General features: G+C 34.5%; 2 protein-coding genes across 5 annotated transcripts; one reads left to right on the forward strand and one right to left on the reverse strand.

The window, feature by feature from the left end:
- Window positions 1-225: 225 nt before the first annotated feature.
- LOC123692872 (polyamine-transporting ATPase 13A3-like) lies at window positions 226-18853 on the forward strand. Of its 2 annotated transcripts, XM_045637687.1 has the most exons (20): window positions 226-421; window positions 3406-3633; window positions 3871-4099; window positions 4320-4524; window positions 5019-5232; window positions 6076-6206; window positions 6439-6621; window positions 6847-7035; window positions 7300-7512; window positions 8025-8159; window positions 8339-8452; window positions 8797-9070; window positions 9765-9892; window positions 10113-10236; window positions 10568-10729; window positions 11103-11257; window positions 11822-12045; window positions 13492-13640; window positions 15538-15725; window positions 16310-18853. In XM_045637687.1, exons 1-20 carry the CDS (start codon window positions 388-390, stop codon window positions 16445-16447), a joined length of 3417 nt encoding a protein of 1138 aa, XP_045493643.1. In that variant the 5' UTR covers window positions 226-387; the 3' UTR covers window positions 16448-18853. The 2 variants fall into 2 exon arrangements, with proteins under 2 accessions (XP_045493643.1, XP_045493642.1); XM_045637686.1 differs by lacking the exons at window positions 13492-13640; window positions 15538-15725; window positions 16310-18853 and adding an exon at window positions 12110-12499 and having other exon boundaries at window positions 11822-11950.
- LOC123692873 (sodium channel protein Nach-like) lies at window positions 18850-23300 on the reverse strand. 3 transcript variants are annotated; one of them, XM_045637688.1, is made up of 11 exons: window positions 22559-23300; window positions 22383-22480; window positions 22168-22270; window positions 21922-22099; window positions 21654-21799; window positions 21406-21505; window positions 21053-21329; window positions 20546-20684; window positions 20352-20458; window positions 19567-19750; window positions 18850-19251 (listed from the first exon to the last, which is right to left on the reverse strand). In XM_045637688.1, exons 1-11 carry the CDS (start codon window positions 22774-22776, stop codon window positions 19140-19142), a joined length of 1662 nt encoding a protein of 553 aa, XP_045493644.1. In that variant the 5' UTR covers window positions 22777-23300; the 3' UTR covers window positions 18850-19139. The 3 variants fall into 3 exon arrangements, with proteins under 3 accessions (XP_045493644.1, XP_045493647.1, XP_045493646.1); XM_045637691.1 differs by lacking the exon at window positions 19567-19750; XM_045637690.1 differs by lacking the exons at window positions 22168-22270; window positions 22383-22480.
- Between the last annotated feature and the right edge of the window lie 392 nt (window positions 23301-23692).

Below are 23692 nucleotides of genomic sequence, written 5' to 3' on the forward strand. Positions count from 1 at the left end.
AGACCTATTTAATAGATAAATAATTATTCAGTTTTGAAGAATATGAACGATAATTTATGAATGTAACTTCATTTAAAAATAACATTTTATTAAATTTTAATAATCATTATCGAAGTTATTAGACTAAATAACAAAAAATAATTTATCGATTGTCAATGGATTTTTCATTTTAGATATGGCAATTTGGTCTTGTCAAACTGACACATTTGTTTCATTCATTTTATCTATGATTTTGATTTCATATACCTACTCGAGGTGTGATGTGAGAGCGCGATTTTATTTCTTGGGATTCTTGATAGTATTTGCGATGAGGTAGCACCGATTCATAAATAAAATAATATTATAATATTATGCCTTAATTTGTGTGTGATTAAAAGTTTTTCGGGAATGCCAAACATGAATAATGCCTCCGTCACCAATGGTAAAGTACCAATCTTTATATTATTTTCTACGAATTCGTCTCGTATCTTATGAATCATAAGTAAAATACTGTGTAAATAATAACTTTTAAGACACAGACACTTAAAACGTATTTATAGATGACATGAATAATTATTCGATATTATTGATTGTGAACATGGACACCCTTCACGAAATATATTATGCGCGATGTCACGGGTTTTATTTATAAAATATGTGTTGATTAAAAGGTTATAAATGATTTATTGTTATAATAATTAAATACATTTTAATAGAATATTGTTATATCTGTAAAATTAAAGTCTACATTTTTATACTTATATAAATATGGTTTAAATCTATAGTACTACACAATAGAGGTTACATTTCTATACAATATGTCTAAAATATAAATGTATTTATACTATATGTATCACATTGTAAGATCCTTTTAATTTTTTAAATTATAAAATAAAACTCATAAATGTCTTTTTTCAATTTAAATAGAAAATTTACATGTAAAATTTCAATAATTGAGTCATAATAAGAAGAGATAAGAATGGGTGCAATACTTTTGAAATTATATACTTCATCTGTGGTGATGACAATGTATATGCTATATGGTATTCCAAAATAATTTATGTAATTCCTTACAATAAAAATTATCTATGTGCAGAGTGCCCTTGATAAAATTCACCATTTTTTTTACTATTTGCCTATTTTAATATTTTTTTTTTTAATTAAAATATTATGCTTAATACCAGATTTTGTCTAGATTACATTCTGTAAAAAGATATGCTTGATTTTCAATGTATTAAAATTTGTAGTTTTCAATTTTCATTGATCTATTTTAAGTCACTTTAAAGTTGTGTTAGGTTAGATTTAATTCAAACTTTGTATTATAGTTATAAATTACTAGCTTTCCGCCCGCGGCTTCGCCTACGCTGTCAAAGAAAAACCCGCATAGTTCCCGTTCCCGTGGGATTTCCGAGATTGCATCATTTTTCCGGGATAAAAATTAGCCTATGTCCTTTCTCGGGAATCAAAATATCTCCATACCAAATTTCATGCAAATTGGTTCAGTAGTTTAGGCGTGATTGAGTAACAGACAGACAGACAGACAGAGTTACTTTCGCATTTATAATATTAGTATGGATGTACATATTTTTTTAAAAGCACTTTTTTAAATGCACTAATTAAAGTGAAGTCCCATGGCCCCTAGTGGGATAAGATGTTACATCTGTTTTACTTATAGATTTTCTTTAGTTATTTACTTATAGATTTTCTTTAGTTACAAGAACTTAGGTGATCAACCATTTGTGTCCTACCAGACCGAGACATTTTTTTTTCTTCATCTCCACCTGAAATTGAACCCAGGACCTCTTGGTGCTTCGCTCGCATATCAACCACTGTATCAAGGAGGCGGTCAAATACACTAATAACTAAGCTTAAAATCTCTATATATGTATATAAAATTCTCATGTCAAAATGTTAGTTACCATACTACTGGTATGGCTAGACCAATTCTTATGAATTTTTTTATGCCTCTTTGGTAATCTCATCTGAGAATCACCATTATCATTTCATACTCGTAAGTTTTAAGAGAGTAAGGCACAACAATATTTGCCAGGATAGACATAATGTATAAGTTAGCTATTTTTATTGGATATATAACAGTATTAGTTTTATAGATAAAGTTGTAGTCAATAATGTGCAATAGTTAAATTAATGTTTCACATTAGATACTGTTTGTTGTATGAAGATAATAGCCTTGATTGTGTTTTGATATATAGGTCATATCTATTAACCAAGCTTAGAGAATGGAATATCTTCTAATTGTAATCAACAATTCGGAGTATATAAGTAGCAACATGAATGTAAATGTGCATTTTCCATTTAGAACAAATATTATTTTCCAAGAATTTTTATCTCATAACAATCACATTGGTATCCTTATTGTTATTGAAAGATACTGTTTAGATATGAGATAGTACCCATTTTATTACTTTGTAATATTAACTACTTCAACCTACATGTCTTACATTATTTTATAGAACCTCTATAAGTTGAACATCAGTGGTAACACCAAATTATTCGAGCTATAAAGTTTTTGAAGTACAGAGAATTGAATTAGGGACCTAGAAGATAATTATATACAACATACACTTATTTTTTAGGGGTCCTGTATCAAAGTATCGAATAAGAAAGAAGTTAAAACGGGTCATTATTACTGAGACTTTGACGTCTCTCTAGCTGTTGTATCTCATGAAGTCGCGAGTACGACCCGTACTTGACCGATTTTTTTTAATTTTGATTAGGGAGGTGAAATAAATAGGGTGTTCAAAATACATGAAATGTATGGTGGTTGTGTATACGGCCCACGGACATAGGTTTTCCTAGGTCACTCCGTGAAGTTTTCGACAGCCCTCACAAGCAGCTAAACTTCGCGCTTGAGGTAGAGTTTTCATCTTTGCCTATTTCCGCCCCTCCTTTTCTTTTTCACGCAAAATCCGCGCTTAACGTCGAGTTGTCGACATATAAATTATTAATTATTGTCTCAAATACAGACGTCTTTTATTTTTCGTGTTATTGAGTCAAAATTTGTACAATAGAAGTTTGTGCTCACTGATTTCCTCGTCTTATAAATAATTGAAATTTCCATAAACGGAGGATTTGAGATATACAGGTGCAACTTAAAGAGGTTCTAACTTATTTAATATTCTAATCACATGTTGCTTACTGTTTAAGGAAAATCTTTGGGTAATTCACCATAGCGCAAATTTATCACGAGAGGGAGAAATAAACAGGAAATGGATGTTTTCCATACCTTTCTCCTGTGTAAAAATTTCAGCAAGCTCTTATTTTTTGTTATCCCACAAGTTGTCAAATTTTGTTCCATTTTAAGTTAACCTCCATATGTTCGAATATGCCATGTTAGAAAATAAGTAGATACTTATGGATTTTATTTGGTATTTTTAATAGGCAGGAATTTTGTAAATTTTACAGAAGAATATGAAGTTATCGGGGAAGCGCATTGGCAGGTATTGGAAGGGTCAGCCGATGATCAATCCATAAGGATCTACGGCTACAAATATTCCAGGCTTCGCTCAACAATATTCCACACAATATGCGTATCGCTCTGCGGCCTCCCGTACTTCGCTCTGGCCTACCACCCGGCATACAATCGCTACAAATATATCAAATGTAGCCTAAAAAATGCGGAAGAAATTTGTGGTGAGATTTGTAAAATATTCATGTATGAATAATTTTCTCATGGAAAATATCATGTAACTATGTCTATTTTTACTTTTCCCCCTTTTTACTATGTTTGAGGTTTATAAAATCTGCATAGCAATGGTATTGCGAATGCATATAGCTATGCAATTGATATTCAACAATTTATTATCTATATATGTCTTTCCTACTTAAAAGTACATGATAAGCTTATAACAATGTTATTTTTCTTTTCAGTAATAGACAGTGAGGGCGCATTTACAATCGAAAAGGTTGAGAAGGTCGATCTTAATATATCAAGCCTCAGGGATAACTCACTTCGGTATTTTATCTACCAACACAGTCGCTACATCTGGCTGACCGATCAAGGAGCATTTATCAATGTGCAGGCACTTAACGAAAAACTTACTATCAATATACTGATGGAAAATATGTCCGGACTGAATAAAAGACAACAAAATGAGCTGTGAGTATCCTTACCTTTTATAATTATTAGTTGACTCTATAATAATTTATTTGACAAATTTCTATATTAGAGTGCATATTTATGTACTTGTATTCGTTTCGAATGATTCACTTTATCTCACATAAATTCTGTACCATGTCCATACCTGATGAACTTTTAATGAAACCACAGAGGCTTTGTTAAAATAAAATTAATTGTAAAATATTTATCTCTGTCCTAGTATAAAATTGTACGGGCCGAATTCGGTGGAAGTGGAAGTCAAGAAGTACTGGACGATATTCCGCAACGAAGTGTTCAACCCGTTCTACTTGTTCCAAATCTTCTCGATCATTCTATGGTCGTTGGATGAGTACTATCAGTATGCGACCTGCGTTTTCATACTTTCCGCTGTGTCGTGCATGATGGCGCTATACCAAACGAAACAGGTAAATTCTCTTACTATATAAATTATAATTAAATTCACTTTGGTTTTACCAACTATTCTCTAGTCTGTAATAAATTTTATTATTCATGGATAAGTAAATTGGTTACAACAACTAATCTATTTTAATCAGTACACTGTGTACATAATAACTAGTAAGCTAAGCTGGTATTTTGTAAATACGTTCATTTTTATACATGCGTGATGTAATCCATTATTAACAGTAATTTTCACTGAAACTGAAGATTTAGTCACCGTAAAATATGCGCAGCAATATACGTAATCTCGTTAAAAAGTATATGAATAAGTGTCTTTTTATTAATTATTAACTTGCAAAAATATGTGTAAATAATATGTTTATTTATAAGTTGCTTTATTTCCACAAAAAAATTATATCTATTTTTTGACAACGAAAATCCAATATTCAACTTTCAAGTTCCCTCACTTTTACATAATTATAACATACGAAGAATATGACACTTTAAAATGTTTCCACAGATGAGCATAAAGATCCACAACATGGCGGGCTCTACATGCTCGTTTACCGTGACGGTACTACGACCGTCACGCAGCGGGCGTGAAGAGTGCGTCGTGAACGCAAGCAGATTGGTTCCCGGCGATGTACTAGTGTTGCCAGCTGATGGATGCGTGATGCCGTGTGATGCTATGCTGCTCACCGGCTCTTGTATTGTCAACGAGAGCATGCTTACTGGTTTGTTTTTTGACGTGACAACGTCTAATAATTCGATAAAACCGGCTGCACGCACGAAAAAACATGACTCATGCGGCGTTACCTCGCTCTGACTCATCTGAGGCGTTCCATGTTAGGCTTGAAGTGCGAGCGAGAGCGCGGAACGAGCGACAAAGAAGCACCATCGGACGTTGTCACGTTCAACTATCGTCAGTAAACCGACTTTACAGACAACCAATTTTTTTTTATAAGCTAGAGGTTTCTTACGTAGGTAGAAAGTAGGGAAAGTAGTGAACACAAGCAGATTGGTTCCCGGCGATGTACTAGTGTTGCCAGCTGATAGATGCGTGATGCCGTGCGACGCTGTCATCTACTTGTTCTGTCCTGTAGTTAAAAATGAAATTACATTGGCACTTTGAAAAAAAAATTATTGTATTCTGCTATAAAAATATTTCATCTGAACAATATACAATAAAGTTTTATGGTGGTCATAAATTAAAATATAATAAGTTAACGTAAATAGTAACCGGATATATTTAATAGGCTATTGTATAAACTATGTCATAGTGAAGTTTATGAAATTTGTTAGTTTCATTAACACGTTATACGTCCTTATTTTTATTGTGACGTTCATGAATGAATGAATTTAAGCACACGTGTTGAAATTAGCACAAAAAATCAATCAAGAGTAGACAAAATATTATTCATAAAAACATAAACCAAATTAGCTGTGTTCAAATTTATTGCCCTTCTTATGCCTAAATAACATATGCATATAACATATGCAAATAACATATGCCTAAACAGCAATGATTTAACTTTCGATGTCTGCTATTTGAGAGTAAGTTGATAAAATATTTTTAGGTGAAAGTGTTCCTGTAATGAAAGGGCCTCCGTGCCCTTCGGCTGAAGTGTACTCAACGGAAAACCATAAGCGACATACACTCTTTGCTGGAACACATGTAATCCAAACAAGATTCTATGGCAATAATCAGGTATATCTCAAAACATTTCGAATTTCACAACATCAATTCTGGCTCTTCAGCTACCTACATACCAAATTTCATTGTAATTGTTTCATTAGTATTTGCGTGAAAGAATAACAAACATCTATCCATCCATCCTCACAAACTTTTGCATTTATTACATTTATTGGTAGGATTCTATGGTGGTTTAAATTTTCTTTTGTTTTTTTTTCTATGTAATCAACCATATTTTTTACCCAAGGTACTGGCTAAAGTGGTCCGAACAGGATTCTACACCGCAAAAGGCGAACTGATTAAGAGCATTCTGTTTCCGAAACAATTCGACTTCCAATTCTACAAGGACGCCGTGAAATTCGTTATTTTTATGTTCTGTATCGCCGCTGTCGGAATGGCGTATTCGATCTGGCTTTATGTTCAAAGAGGCGTAAGTAACAATACATTTTTAAAGCTGATAATAATATAACATTTTTATTTATTAATTAGCTAATAACAATTATATTTCTAGCCTGTTAAATTTAATAAAGCTAACAAGCATAATATAGATATCTTCTAGTTTCTATTCCGAGTATACTAAATACAAATTTCTTTTAATTGCTATGTTCTATTCACGTTTTTTATTCACAAATTAAACACAATAATCAATTTTCAGAGTTCACTAGGCACAATAATTCTTCGCACATTGGATATCATTACCATAGTGGTTCCGCCCGCGTTGCCGGCCGCCATGACAGCGGGTATAGTGTACAGTCAGCAACGGTTGAAGAAAAATAGAATATTTTGTGTGTCACCACCGAAAATTATCATCTGTGGAAAGTTGCAAGTGATGTGCTTTGATAAGGTAATAATAGTCTTCACTAGTTAATTCGTAACATTTTTTTTTCTCCATCGTATTTTGATGTCATTTTTGCTTAAAATTTAAAGTTTTAATGCATATTTAAAAAAAGAAACTTAGCATTGTGCCTTCACCCATGCTCTGATTACCAAACAAATCGTTTTGTTTACAATTAAATTGACTTATTACAAGATTTTTTTTAAACTAATCAAATATTTTCTATGAATTACTTAATACGAAAATTTTCTTCATTATTTCTTTAATTTCTAGACGGGAACCTTAACAGAGGACGGTCTAGACCTCTACGCGGTCATACCATGCATCCAAGACGAGAGTTTCGGCCGCTGTGTGGACGATATCAACAACCTGCCAGTAAAGAGTCCGCTAGTACAAGCGCTAGCCGCTTGCCACTCGCTTACCAGTATATTGGGCCAGTTGAAGGGGGATCCATTGGATTTGAAGATGTTCGAGTTTACGCAATGGGTGAGATTTTAATTTTTAATGGTTTTTTTTGTCAGATGTAAACAGCCAAGAGTCAGCTAGTTCAAGCGGCCACTTGCCACTCGCTCAGTAGTATGCAATTCGACTTTATGCAATGGATGATTGTTTAACATGTTTTTAATTGTGAAGTTTTCCGTTGAAGTTTTTGTTAATAATGAAAATAAATAAAATAATGAAAAAGGGTGCGTTTCTAAGAGATTTGCGAGAATGAACCAATACTATCGCTCCAAACACTTAATGAAGCGATATGATTGGTTCTTTACAAACACATCCCTCGCTACGCATCCTTGCACAGATGTAAAGGTCTCTCAGGTCCTTGTAAAATGTAATTTAAATATTTTCTTTTAAAACATTATGGATGATTTACACAAGAACCTACAAAAAAGGGAAAATACATTTAATATCTTAATAAACAAATATTAATGTGTTTCAAACGTTATATTTTAAATCTGTATTTTTTTTCGCGGTGATATAACATATTTTTTATTACATAGGTTCTAGAAGAGCCTGGTCCAGAGAATACTCGCTACGACAACCTGACTCCTGCCATTGTAAAACCGCCCACCACTAGTGAAGATTTACAAAACTTGGAGAACTATGATCCTCTAACTATGGAGATGCCCTATGAGGTATATAATAACGTTTACGTAATAATAAATAGAGAAAAAATACATAGAAATTGCTGTTTATACAAAATTAACTAATAGCTTCTTTTCTTTTTTAATTGCAGGCTTTACAAAGTATATGCCAGCGCAATTGTGAATTATCTAACTTGTTTTGCAACTTCTTAACTTACATGTACTTTTAGATTGGTTTACTGCGTAGATTCCACTTTTCTTCGTCGCAACAATCAATGGGCGTCATCGCAAGAGTGTTGGGTCAACCATCTATGGTTTATTACGTTAAGGGTGCCCCTGAGAAGGTAATTATTTTTATAAATATTTTATTAAATTCTGTTTTTACATAAAAAAGATAAATATTGTTTTCAAAATGTTTCTAATTTTATTTACGTTTGGTAATTTAATTTAAATTTGTTTTCTTTGAAATATATATTTCCATATATTTCATTTCCAATTCCAATTCTTTTTGCAATTACATTTTACCGAATGTTGCAGTTACATTTTGCCGAATAGAACATATAAATTTCTTTCCAGATAGAATTTTTATCCACATAATGAGATATTAGATATAATGAGAGATTAGACTATGTTTTGACTATTAGTATTCACTTCGCATATAACCATTTAATACTCTAACAACGTTAAGATTGCAGGAATGTGCGATCCGATGTCGCTTCCAGACAACTTTAGTAGCACGCTCAACGAATACACGTCAAATGGATTCAGAGTCATCGGCCTTGCGTACAAGAAGTTGGATCGTAAAATGAAATGGATGGACGCACAAAGAATTAAAAGGGAGATGATCGAATATGGGATGACGTTTTTGGGCTTTCTAGTCATGCAAAATAGCCTGAAACCGGAGACCACGCACGTGATCAAGGAGTTGCATGAGGCTAATATGCGGCAGATTATGGTTACTGGTATGATTTTAATTATTTTCTATTATCTGTATTAGCTATAAATATAATTTTTTTTTAATACTATTTTCTGCATTTCTACATGCATAAGAAGCAACGATTTTTATTATTTTTCGTAAATAATTAAGTCCATGTTTCAGAAAAATTGTTATCTCATATCTATAAATCTATGTTATCTTAATAAGCAAATTAAATGTATAATTAGCTATGATTATGACTTTATTGTTTAGGAAATACATATGTCTGAAATCGATGTTATATTTTGGCATTTTATCTTTGCCTTCAGGACATCAATTGATAAACAGATAATGTCAATCAAACACATCAATAAGCTTAATTCCTTTTCAATGTGTCACAAGACTATCCATTGTTATGAATACAAAATTGGCACAAATAATCATGTTGTAATATTGGGTATAACAAAACCAAAACTGAAAAAAAAAATTGAACAATACATGAAACTCAACAGATACATAGTTTATTTTTTATTTTTTTGAATGTTTTATTTACTGTTATAATGAGGCAGAGCTCTAACAGCAAAACAGCAGACGGCGTCGCTGACGTATCCAAGGTATTAAATAACGGTTTGGTAACGTCACGAATTTGATCATTTCCATATTGACTGCTTGGATACGTACCCGGCGATATTGCCCTCATTTGAAAAGGACAGAGCGCTCAAGTCTATTTTTATTTATAGGTGACAACATTATGACAGCAATGTCAGTAGCGCGGGGCTGTTTCATGGTGCAGCCACAGCAAAAAGTGGTGTTGGTAACACTGGGCCTGCCACAGACCAGTGAGCAAAGACCGCCACTTGTTATGGAGGTAATTACAAATATGCTTTAAACGTGCCAGTGTTCGACGTTTAGACTGAGATATTTTATTTTTTGTAAAATAACAGATTCAGATCATTGAATACATTAGAAAAAAAATACTAGTTTTCCAAGTGTGAAAAATTGACGCAAAAATATATTTACCATCATATGCCAAAAATATTATGCATCTTCAATAAATATATTGTTATAATTAAGTTCAATTTCACCAGGTCGTTGGTGAAGGCGGTCCACCGAAACTAGCCATAGACGATTATGTCATCGCTATGGAGGGAAAGACTTGGGCAGGAGTCAGAGTGCACTATCCCGAATTCATGCCTACTGTCATGAGTAAAGGTAAATACAAAAATACCATACTTTGTTTTTCTTAGTTTTTTAAAGCTCTAGATTGTGTCGTCGTTGTTATTATTGAATTTTGATCAATTTTGAAAGTGCTTATATACATATTATTATCTTTTTTCCCCGCAATTTACCGCTTCTATTGGTATTAGCGTGATTATATTATAGCCTTCCTCGATAAATGGGCTATCTAAAATTGAGTAAATTTTTCGAATCGGATCAATAATTCCCAAGATTAGAGCGTTAATGCAAACAAACAATCCTTTTAGCTCGAAATATTAGTAAAGATATATTTTATTAACTTCTAATAAACCATGAATTTTTTTAGGTATGATATTCGGCCGTTTCGGGCCAGATCAGAAGACGCAGTTAATAACAGCGCTACAAGGCGAAGGTCTCATAGTGGGAATGTGCGGTGATGGAGCCAACGACTGTGGAGCGCTTAAAGCGGCACATGTTGGTATTTCACTGTCGGAAGCTGATGCATCAGGTAACTATTTAATTTGAAATTGGTTGTTAAATGCAATTGTTTTGGGAAAATTTTGTTGTAATGTATATGACATTGTTCTAAAGGGTACAGTGATGGTAGAGGTTTGATTTTAGTGGAAATTGGGTTTTACGAATAATTAATCTGACTAATTTAAAATTAAAGTTTAAAATTTTAGATAATAAGGAGCTTTGTAATTGGTTGTTGACTTGACATATATTTGGATTTTTTGTACTTGTTAAAAGTGAAAAACTGATGTTAAGTTCTGATTTTGTGTTCATTATGAACCATATGTTGGCAAATGTTATTGAATTTAAGAAAATTTAAGTCTAACCTCATTATAGGTACATTTTTTTAATATAAACAAAAATTTCAGTGGCCGCACCGTTCACGTCTCAAGAGCAGAACATTCGATGCGTGAAGCTATTAGCTCTGGAAGGCAGATGCGCTCTCAGCACTTCGTTCGCCATCTTCAAATACATGGCTCTCTATTCACTTATACAATTCTTCTCTATTCTTATTCTTTATAATGTGAGTATATTTGATATAATATTGTTCATGTCGAACTTAAACTTAGTATTTTTTAGTATCATAGGTACACCTAGAAATTATTAAAGTAATATAAAATTTTGATATTTTGTGAGAATATCAAATAGGCGATAGCGTGGCATGTAAAAGAAGCTGCAGCGCGAAAATGGTTATATGACACGCATAGATTTGCGTTATATTTTATCTCTTAAATATAACTATGTGCGCACTGAAAATGAAAATACACATAAAAATTTGTTTCTTTTGTATACGTGTGTGCGTAAGCGTTAGGATGTTCCCTACGCCCACCCAAGCGCATTTGTGCGTGCCCAATATTTTGATCCCCACATGAAATTAGGATCCTACATTTTTTATTGGTGATCGGTGGATCCTTTTTTGCTGACGATTTTTTTTCCAAAATCTGTGAATGCAATTCACAATATTTTAAAAAGTGCTGGATGGTTTCCTAGGAATGTTTTCTCGTAGCTGTCACGGTTATGGTACCTGCTCTTACTGACCCGGCTCAAAATTCCACCCGGTATAACTCGGTTTCGTTCGCTCCGGCAGTTCTACTCGATCCTCGGCAACAACCAGTTCCTGTACATCGACCTGGTGCTGACGACGCTGCTGGCGCTGTCGCTGGGGCGCGCGCGGCCCGGGCCCGCCCTCACGCGCCAGTCGCCGCCCGTGTCGCTGGTGGCGCCCGCCAGCCTGCTGCCGCTGCTGCTGCAGGTGGCGCTCGTGCTGCTCGTGCAGCTCGGCGCCACGCTGCTGCTGTTCGCTCAGCCCTGGTATGTGTGTGTTGACCTGTGCCAGTAACAGTACTGTTGCAAGTTATCGCCGCCCGTGTCGCTGGTGGCGCCCGCCAGCCTGCTGCCGCTGCTGCTGCAGGTGGCGCTCGTGCTGCTCGTGCAGCTCGGCGCCACGCTGCTGCTGTTCGCTCAGCCCTGGTATGTGTGTGTTGACCTGTGCCAGTAACAGTACTGTTGCAAGTTATCGCCGCCCGTGTCGCTGGTGGCGCCCGCCAGCCTGCTGCCGCTGCTGCTGCAGGTGGCGCTCGTGCTGCTCGTGCAGCTCGGCGCCACGCTGCTGCTGTTCGCTCAGCCCTGGTATGTGTGTGTTGACCTGTGCCAGTAACAGTACTGTTGCAAGTTATCGCCGCCCGTGTCGCTGGTGGCGCCCGCCAGCCTGCTGCCGCTGCTGCTGCAGGTGGCGCTCGTGCTGCTCGTGCAGCTCGGCGCCACGCTGCTGCTGTTCGCTCAGCCCTGGTATGTGTGTGTTGACCTGTGCCAGTAACAGTACTGTTGCAAGTTATCGCCGCCCGTGTCGCTGGTGGCGCCCGCCAGCCTGCTCAGCCCTGGTATGTGCTGACAGATTTGATTGCCTATAAGTTACTCTCATGAGTCGCAAAAGCTTAGTATTAAATAGCTCTTAAGCTGGCCATACACGCTAGGGTGTACCTGACAGATTTGCCTGTACAGGTCACCTGTTCAGGTTAACCGGAGCGTGTATGTTACAGAACTGTGCAAGTTTTCACACCTGTTCAGGCGACAAAAAAAATATGGAAAATTGATATTTTTTTCCGCGTGGGTATACCTGTGCAGGCAAACCTGAGGTGTATGGGGCGGTTCGACTTAGTCGTCAGTTGTCCAGTGAGTGCTCTAGCAGGGAAACACGTGCATATGTGTAAACGAGTCACAGCTGCTAATAGTTTGAGATACGTCTTTTCATCCATTCGTAGATAGTTGCGAAATGAATAATAAACCATTTAACGCTTCTGCGTCGATATCAAGCGCCGCGGCTGAGGGCATGGTTTCAAATGAAAGTTTGTGCAGGTTTACCGCTGCGTGTATGTCCTCTTCTCAACTCAACTTTACCTGACAGGCGTAACTGCACAGGTAAACCTGTCAGGTACACCCTAGCGTGTATGGCCAGCTTTATGAGTCACACAAGCTTAGAATTTAAAAAGTGTCCATCTTCATTTGGGGGAGAAATGATTAGTGTTTAATTTATTTTGTGATAACTTTGGGAAGTACGAAAAATAACGCAGTTTGTTCATAACTTTGATCAAATAGTAAATCATATTTCGTAAAAAAAAAACACTTTTGAAATATATTCAGCGCGTCGATTTTCGTGAATGAGCAACAAATATGCAATAACATAATTTAATTTAGTTCATAAGAAACACTCCTTACAGTATAATTAAACACATTTCATACAATTTAACATTTGTTTAGGTTCAAATCTGTTGAGGGTGGTCCAGATGTGGAGCAAGTGAAGTGCTGGGAGAATTCTGTGATCTTCATTGTGACGTCATTCCAATATTTGATCATGGCATGCGTGTACGCTAAGGGATGGCCGTTCAGAGAGCCGTTCTGCTCTAATAGTGAGTTTTTTTGAGCTATGTAAATTTCTTAGTTGTAATGCTACTGATTAGTATTTATGTATTTTATTAATAAAAAAATTACAAATTACACTATAGTTACTAAGTTTGTCCTATGATCGCAAATTTGACTGATTTTTTCTTACATACTATAATTATAGTCCATTGAATAAAAGGTTCTAGAGTGCGTGAGTTAGTAACGTAAGATGTTTCTTCGGAAACATGTCAAGAGTCCCTAGGTAATAAACATACTAAAACCCCGGGACACTAGGAAGGGCCCCGGAGTGGGGGGAGGGGCGAAAAGGTATTTTTTTTTTCATTTTTCGCTTAAATCTCAAAAACGGTACATGTTAGAGAAAAACTTTCAAGGAAAAGTTGAAAGGCCATAAAATTATCTACAAGTTGTAACTACATCATTTTTTCCTATATCCTAAAGTTTCTGAGTTACATGCAGTTAAAAATGATTTTGGCTCAAACAATTTCCCCATACGATCAAAAAATATTTCTTTCTTCCAAAAAAACTCAAATGTGCAACTTGTGACCGGTACTGATAGATTGCTTTTAATTAGGTCTATAATTGGTAAAATAAACACATTCCTCCATGGAAGACTTTAGGAGGAATCGATTGTTAAAATATTATATTAGGGTAGTTTGAGTTACTGAACATGATCTTTTTATTTTTTTCTTCCAAAAAACTCAAAAGTGCAACTTTTGACCGGTACATATAGATTGCTTATAATTAGGTCTATCATTGATAAAAATACCAGAATCCACCCCGGAGGCCTTTACGGAGATTTGAATTTTATTAGGGTAGTTACGATACTTGAACTTTTTATTTTTTTTCTTCCAAAAAACTCAAATGTGCAACTTGTGACCGGTACTGATAGATTGCTCTTAATTAGGTCTATGATTGGTAAAATAAACACATTCCTCCATGGAAGCCTTTAGGAGGAATCGATTGTCAAAATATTATATTAGGGTAGTTTGAGTTACTGAACTTGATCTTTTTATTTTTTTCTTCCAAAAAACTCAAAAGTGCAACTTGTGACCGGTACAGATGGATTGCTCATAATTAGGTCTATCATTGATAAAAATACCAGATTCCACCACGGAGGCCTTTACGAGGAATTGAATTTTATTAGGGTAGTTACGATACTTGAACTTTTTATTTTTTTTCTTCCAAAAAACTCAAATGTGCAACTTGTGACTGATACTGATAGATTGCTCTTAATTAGGTCTATGATTGGTAAAATAAACACATTCCTCCATGGAAGCCTTTAGGAGGAATCGATTGTCAAAATATCATATTAGGGTAGTTTGAGTTACTGAATTTGACCTTTTTTTTCTTCCAAAAAACTCAAAAGTGCAACTTGTGACTGGTACAGATAGATTGCTCATAATTAGGTCTATCATTGATAAAAAAAACAGATTCCACCATGGAGGCGTTTAGGAGGTATTGAATTTATTAGAGTAGTTAGGTAAAATAAAAAGCTTTCGAATTTTTCACATTTCATGGGAGTAGCTCGAAAACGGCTGCGAATAGAAAAAAATGATTTAGGTACAACTTGTAGATAATTTTATGGCCTTTCAACTTTTCCTTGAAAGTTTTTCTCTAAAATGTACCGTTTTTGAGATTTAAGCGAAAAATGAAAAAAATTGACCTTTTCCCCCCTCCCCCCACTCCGGGGCTCCTCCTAGTGTCCCGGGGTTTTAGTATGTTTATTACCTAGGGACTCTTGACATGTTTCCGAAGAAACTTCTTACGTTACTAACTCACGCACTCTAGACCCCCCTTGGAGGGACTCATTCAATGGACTAATAAACAATTAAACATGTATTAGTCTATATGTCAACGCTTTATTCATAACAATAAATTCTTACAACTCGTTCGATATTTCAGTTTACATGGTGATAACGCTTGCAACACAAGCAGTATTCGTTATCTTACTCTTGTTCTGTCCTTGGAAGAGCCTCGCTGAATACATGGAGATTGAAGAGATGAAACAGTCTGAAGTTGAACAAAACTACTTTAGAATTTACTTACTAATTATACCAGTCATACATTTGCTGCTGGCTGTGGGTGTTGAAGTAAGTACAACTTTCCTTGTTTTAATGGAAATTTATTCAGAAGGAGAGCATAAAAATATCGATGAAAACTATATAATATGAAAGAACAAGTAGCATATTTTTTATGGTGGCATATAAAACATATTTTTTTAGCTCCTTGGTCTTGATCTTTGATATTGTATAAAATTATTATTTTTTCGTCTTATTTACATCCATACTAATATTATAAATGCGAAAGTAACTCTCAGTCTGTCTGTCTGTTACTCAATCACGCCTAAACTACTGAACCAATTTGCATGAAATTTGGTATGGAGATATTTTGATACCCGAGAAAGGACATAGGATAGTTTTTATCCCGGAAATCCCACGGGAACGGGAACTATGCGGGTTTATCTTTGACTGCGCGGGCGATGCCGCGTGTGGAAAGCTAGTTCTTATTAAATTATCTTACTATATTCGCAATCACCAGACGGTAACGTGTGCATTATACACAACCGCATTATAAAAATTTTAATATGCCTTTTTTAACTGAAATATTATGAAAATGTATCCTCTATGACCTTTTTATCGTGATTATAATATTATAACTCATCAATTTTTTCCAGGCGACATTCTCCGACCCGCAACTATTCAGCAATCTATACCGCTCACTGCGTAACCTTCTCAGCGACAAAAAAGAGGAAACATCAGCAGACGCCGAGTGCCCGCTGTGGCCTCCACACTCGCCCGCACACGTGTGCTGACATACACACGTGACACACCTTTTATATACATATTTTAGTCGTTTAGCTATGGAATATAAGTGAGAACGGTCGTTGGATGAATGTTTTGTGTAAAAAATTAATTTAACAGTTATACGAAGATGGAAAACGACTTGAAAATTATACGATACTTAAAATATGGCTGTTTTGTATTGCCGTTTAGTGATTTGTCCACGATATTCATTTTATGAATACCGTTGCATTGGATTCGACAACGGCTATACTTACACAATTACACACCTTTTATACATATTTTAGTCGTATAGCTATGGAGTATAAGTGAAAATGGTCGTTGGTTAATGAACGTTTAGTGTATAGCGCCCGGTAAACTTCTTGGATAAAAAGTGGCGTAGTAGGGAATTTTTATATGCACAAGTTTCCCCCACTACGCTTATGAAAGTCTTATGGCCTCTCTTCACAATGGGCAGCGTTGGCCCAACAAAGGATCGTCGATGTTTGCCGCTATTACGTCGATTATTAATAACTATTTCTCTATACTATCGTGATTGCCTCTACTCGCCCAATGCTGCCCATTGTGAAGAGGGCCCATTAAAATATGCCTGTTTGGTAAGTGCTGTTATGTGATTTGTCCATGATGTTTATTTTATGAATAGCGTGTGCAATGAATTCGATAATTTTGCCGCTGTCTAAAGTGATGTTATTCTTTTAATTATTTTCTTTCACGGCTTTGTAACTGGAAATTGTTTTTAAATTTGTTTGAATCAGGTGTAATTTTATTTTCGTACTTTATGTAGTTCAGTCAACATATTTGTTGTAAAACGTGTTTCATTTTAACTCCTTTTAATATATTATAATCTTCTTAAAAATGATTAACTTTCGTGATCAATTTTAAAGTCATATTTTTTATTCTCATTTATCTTGTTAAAATCAATTAAGAACCTTAAACTACATTTGTACTTATATTTTCAGTAGTGCAATTATAATTATGGAAACACTTGTCCATTCAAGAAAAAAAGGAAATGATTTTGTACATTTATGTTTATTGCAACTCTATTGCTTGTATTGGTGAATATACCAAATTATTTAATTTTTTAGTTCAATAGTACAGGCGGTTCTACCGTGATTTCCTATTCTAGTGATTTTGATTACCTTTTCAGATTTTTTTTTAAATATATTAAAACCTAAAACTTATATGTAAATAAATTAGAATAGATTTATATACAAACATGTATATTTATTTGTAAATATTCATTTGCTTAGCATTTACACCAGTACTTTATTTGTGGTACTTATTGTGATTCCGACTATGTTTTAAATCTATCTCTCAATTCTCAAACCGCGGCATGTCGGCGGTCCTTCTATGAAAATGTATAATGTAAGATTAACGTTTAGGTTAAAGAAAGCAAATGCCAAAATTTTGAAGTATTTACATGAAATCAAATTGTTTCAACCATTTATTGAAATACTTCGACGTTATATTTTATCATACTACTTTGGATACTATTAATCCTTGATACTTATCAAATCATGACGTGTAGAACACGTCGGATAACTTAAATCCATTTACTTAATTATACACTATAATACATAATAATATTTTGCAAAATTGGTTGGCGAAGTTAGTGAGATACTTTTTAAAAGCGTTTCACTTTAACTACGTGAAATCTTTTTCAGTATTTTTATGTTCACCGTTTGCTTTGAATATCATACACTATTGAGTCCGTGATAGCTATTTTAGTTTGTTTCGAATATGCGATATGGCATTAGATAATGTAGTATTATTTAAGGCTATGCTTCATTCCTAATAATCTAGTACTTAGTTTTTATTAGACAATGGAAAATACTTAAGAAAAAATACTTAAAAAAATAGAATGTGAATCAATCGTATTCTTTGAGGATAATGTTATTTGTTTGGAAAAACAAAATAGTAATTCTTAAGGTAATTAATGTAAGCTAATAAACTTCGTAATTAAATTATTAACCCTATACCTAATGTAAGGATTTTTTCATGTACTTGATTATTTAATTGGATTTATCCTATCATGTTTTATCATTGCGTTGTATACATTTAAGAGAATTTTACCGTTTTCGAGATACTCGTCTAACCTAAACTTAAAAAAGTTTTAAATTGTGTATTAATAAAATTGTTACAATGTTTTGTTTTAGCGATAAATTATGCACTTTTTAGTATCATTTTTCCGTACTCTTTTCGGATGTGTTTTTAGTTTTTAATCCTCAAGAATTACATCATTCATTGAACTGCATTATTATGATCTTTGTTTCTTGTTATGTAAAATCTTTCTCGAATATTGGGAATTTGTTGACTTTTTTTTTGTCATGATAATGTAGTTCGATACGAACATGACTATATTTAATACTTGTAGATCGATGTGACCAAATGTATTGAAATAAAAGTCGTTAAACTTGTGTCCGTCTTTTTATTTTTCACAATTAAAACCTTATAAATTAGAGTGATAGTGCAGTCACTAATAGCAAAGACAAACATTAACAAACCTTAAAGATTATGAAATACAACTAATTTGTCGTAGGTTGTAATTTACTATAGGACTATAGTTAGGTATACAAATTATGCAAATATAAGTTACACTAACATACAACTTGAATGTGTATGCAAATATAAGTTACACTAACATACAACTTGAATGTACCCAGGAGCACATACACAGTTTTATCAACTATTTTAAAAACAATATTAAGGCAGATATTCGGTATAACCTGGTGGAGGTGAATATTTTGATGGCTTTATATCCTTTGGACGAACTTTAAGTGGTCTCGGCATCGGTGGTGGCGGCGGTTGTTTCCACCTAAACAAAAATTCGTTACCAATTCAAAATCCTTAAATTTTAGTTCAATAAGGATTTCAATAATAATTCAACTGTACGATATTTCCGACATTAATTGATATACATGGTATACAAGATTGCACATACATAAACGAGCTTATAGTTTACCACACGCATACGTAAAAAGTAGTACACCACGTATTTGACATCGTATAGTTACAAAACAACATGAATCATATTCTCGAATATTCCCAAGATAATTTGAATATTATAGACTTCACAATATCTCATTAAAAAACATACAAAAATAATAAAAAAAGTACACTATTCACATACCAAGGCACAAGACTAAGATCATGCGGCGGTTTAGGCTGTGCGAGTCTCTCAGCCCGCTCCGTGCGCAACATGTCCGCGTCGCGCACGGCCGCGCAGCACGCGCGTAGTGTGAAATAGTACACCAACTCCACTCCGGATAGGAGGGAGAAACCGAGGAATAATCCTGCTATCCCACCGAATGATACTAAATAGAAAAAAATTAAAGTACTTACCGTATTTTCAACATCTAGAAATTAAAGAGATTTTAAACGCGATTTATTCATTATATTATTTAACCCGACGCGGATGTTTCTAGCACTACAGCGAACGTGGCTACAGGAGATTTATGAATAAATCACGTTTAAAATCAGTTTTAGGTTTCGATTTCTACACAGTCCTAACTATAAATAGGTACTGACTAATTTACTACTGAATTTGACTGATATGATATTGTATCGTTACCATTAGTTCCCTAGTTAATATGTCAAGACTAGGCGTATGTTGGTAAGTAATTTAATTTACACCCTTATTATTATTAAAAATGCAATCTGTTACTGTATAATATGTAGGCATTGATAATTATTTATAGGCATAGATAGAGGAATCCACAAATAGATAAGTAATTACGAGGATCTACATTAAATATAGCTTCGCATCAAATTGGATTAACGCCAAAGGTAAGACCTTGCGCTATGGTATTATCTCGCTACTGTTAGCTTAATCTAATTGCTACCAATAAACATACCTAAACCTACCTAAATACTCTCTCAATCCTGCTTATACACTAGATTGTGAATTTCGCTTACCTAATAAATCAACCCAACCAAACAATACTTCTCGTTTATACCGAACCATGGGCCAAGAGACAAACTCAGTTTCTAATGAATTAGTTGCTACTGGGCCTTTGCTTATGCTGCGGAATAATAATAAGTAAGTTTTAGAATCTTATATACAATACTTACTTGCACAAAATATATGTACCTAGATAATAACATCTTACTCAATTTCCGTCAACTTTTCTATTTCATAAACAGTGTGAGTGCATCCCAATTCACAATTGCAACGTGTCACATCCGTTATGGCAGCCACGTGTTTAGATATGCATTCTAATTCATTCACAGTGCAATGTCGATAGCCTTCTGCAAAATAAAATAAAACTAATCTGATATAAATAGAAAAGAAATAAGTTATATATTTGAAAACAATCCATACTAATATTATAAATGCGAAAGTAACTCTGTCTGTCTGTCTGTCTCTTACTCAATCACGCCTAAACTACTGAACCAATTTGCATGAAATTTGGCATGGAGATATTTTGATACCCGAGAAGGGACATAGGCTACCTTTTATTGCGAAATATGTACCACGGGCGGAGCCGGGGCGGACCACTAGTATACTATATATACTTAGCTTATGAATTTAAAATAACGATCAACTATGAGTTCATGCTTAAGGACAAAAATATTTCAAATAAGAAAATAGGTATATAGTCATAAAAGAACATTACTAGTAGTTGGGTAGAAATGTGGAACACATTTACAATACGAGCGACTGCGTTGCATACGACACTGCCTCATGCAAGCCGTGTACGTATATATATTAGATGTTTCCAAGCGTTGTTCGTCCGCAAAAACACAACGTCGTTGACGAACTGATAGCTGCCTTGCGTCTTCAGTAGTATATGTATGTTTCACTGAAAACGATACTTTTTCCACACGTCTATCCCACGAATGCTGTATGCTCTGTTCCAATCCAGCCATTTCTTCTGTAGAATGAATATAGATCTGAAAACAGAAGATAAATTACCAATTTTACTCGATAGGTACAACTTACAAATATTTTCATATTTTAGTACCGTACATCAATAGTAGAATCGTTGCGTAAGGAGTTAAACATAAATGACCATTTGGAATCCGTTTCATGAATGAACGCCTCAGAAAATTGATCTGTTTGGGTTTGCCTGTAAAAAAGAATATTATCTCGATAAAGGTACGTAATAATTAATTAATCGGTCGTTAAATTAAATGCTAGACTCTTCAGTAAATGGCTGATTAAGCCAGATGACAGCAACATATTTACAAATGTACTTCAAACTACGAGTGAATTACCATGGCCATGACTTTTCTGCATGTTTAGAATTGAAAGCGTAACAAAAACCCATTTCGGTAAAAACAGGAGCCACTAAATCGCAACACTCTTCAGAGTCCCCCTTCCATTCACAATCATAGAATGCATTTTCGCAATGTCGTACAATCTGTAACATAAATACATGGTAGATTGTATACAATAAATACCCAAATCAATCATTTATTCAGAATTATATTTTAGTTTCGTATTATTTCTGTGTAAATAACAAAAAAAATATGGAATACAGACACTAAAAACAGCTTCTTTAGGATTAAGAGCCGGTATAGATGCATCGGTATCACTTTTGCCAACAAGTTCTGGATCCTTAACAAATTCAGAGGCTCGTGCCGCGATTGACTGATAACTCAGTGTAGATAACCATTTTAACATTTCTTCTGCTTTTGCCGGTGGTTCTGAACCCCATATTCTAGAAAATATAAGTTTATAGGAAAAAAATCTTAGTAAAATAACTACTACACTCACTACTTTACTCACGTATTAATGTATTCTGCTAATAGTTCTTCGTCAACAGGATTCCTATCACATATTGTGACTGCAGGAAAAGGCACATCCCAATTATGGAAATCTGTATCTAACCCTTTGAAAATTACGTTATATTAGACAAGAGTCAAGATGCTTACTATTTTAGCTACTACAGCACTACACTATGAGTATCTGAAAATATTTATGCCTAACACATACAACCATACCTGTTATAGTGGGATTCGTTTGAAATTTTTCCCATAAGCTCACGATGATTATGCAAGTTGCTACTGCACCAATAGCAGTAAAACTAAACCACATAAATCTGTGAAAAAAATCACCACTATTGCATTATCTAATCCTATCGTTATTTTGTAGATGTAAGGATACTTGTATCACTTACTTTTCACAAAACGGTCGTTCCTTTTCAGCTATATATCGGACGCCATGCAAAGTTGAGTTGTTGAAAAATTCTGTGGTCTGATGACGTAAACTTGTGGCGAACAATGAAAGCATACCGTGATCCTGACTCTGTTTAATATCTGGTTGTGTGAACCAATTTTTCCTATTTCTGAGGCCTTTACGTTGACTCTTTGAAACAGGTTGCGGGTGTATCTTCATTATAATTGATTTTAACTATCACCACATTTTCTCTTAGAGCATTATCATTATCTTGAAATTCTTAAATCCTTTTTTGGTTTTAAAATGGATTTAGTAGCATAAAAAGGACATTGTTTTTACATTTCATATTAAAATGGAAAAGTATCATAACATCCACTGTTTGTCCGTCATTAACAAATACGTGATTGCATGAAAACAAATTTCATAGGTCACGCGAGACTAGATAACATCACAATATTAAAGTGACCAGTCCATTCAGGACAGTCATTATTGTATAATATCTATCGAGCCCAGCACATTATACTTTAATTTGGTTTAGTACAATAATATGTGTTGTGTTGAGTAATTTCACTAAATCTATAATAGTTCAACATTTTTAAAGAGCAACGAAAAAAGACTAGCTGCTATAAAACCACAATTTCCACACTCCCTTTATCTAAAGTTCAATACATATACATATTTAAATTTAGTCTTTTTTCAATATTAAAAACCTTTTTTTAGGAATTAAACCTGCTTTATGTTTTATTGTACACTAGCTTCCGCCCGCGACTCCGTCCGCGCGGATGTCGGTCTTTGCGTGGATGGTTTATTTCTCCATTTTGAGTAACTCGGACAATGACATCTTATAAATATCTATTGGACCCAAATACGGCTAGGTCTATAATAATACGCAACGTGTGTTCGCGGTACCTACTCCAGAACAACGTCTATGGATAACTGAAAAATTGAGATTAATTTTTTTCTTCGTATTTTTCCAGGATAAAAAGTATCCTATTTTACGCCCAGGACAATAAGGTATAATTATACCAAGTTTCATCGAAATCGAACCGGTAGTTTTCACGTGATGTCTTCACATACAGACAGACAGACAGACAGACAGACAAAAATTTTTTTAATCACATATTTGGGTTTGGTA

The sequence above is a fragment of the Colias croceus genome, chromosome 6, assembly GCF_905220415.1.
Source record: "Colias croceus chromosome 6, ilColCroc2.1".
NCBI lineage: Eukaryota > Metazoa > Arthropoda > Insecta > Lepidoptera > Pieridae > Colias > Colias croceus.

Excerpts from the sequence above, each read along its gene's own strand:
- LOC123692872 (XM_045637687.1), top strand. The coding sequence starts at position 388 with ATGCCAAACATGAATAATGCCTCCGTCACCAATG. Across the intron at positions 8,453-8,796 it reads TTAAGGGTGCCCCTGAGAAG|ATTGCAGGAATGTGCGATCC; the intron begins GTAATTATTTTT and ends AACAACGTTAAG. Across the intron at positions 10,730-11,102 it reads GTCGGAAGCTGATGCATCAG|TGGCCGCACCGTTCACGTCT; the intron begins GTAACTATTTAA and ends CAAAAATTTCAG.
- LOC123692873 (XM_045637688.1), bottom strand. The coding sequence starts at position 22,776 with ATGAAGATACACCCGCAACCTGTTTCAAAGAGTCAACGTAAAGGCCTC. Across the intron at positions 22,100-22,167 it reads TTAGCAGAATACATTAATAC|AATATGGGGTTCAGAACCAC; the intron begins GTGAGTAAAGTA and ends TATATTTTCTAG. Across the intron at positions 19,751-20,351 it reads TGGTTGGGTTGATTTATTAG|TATCATTCGGTGGGATAGCA; the intron begins GTAAGCGAAATT and ends TTTTCTATTTAG.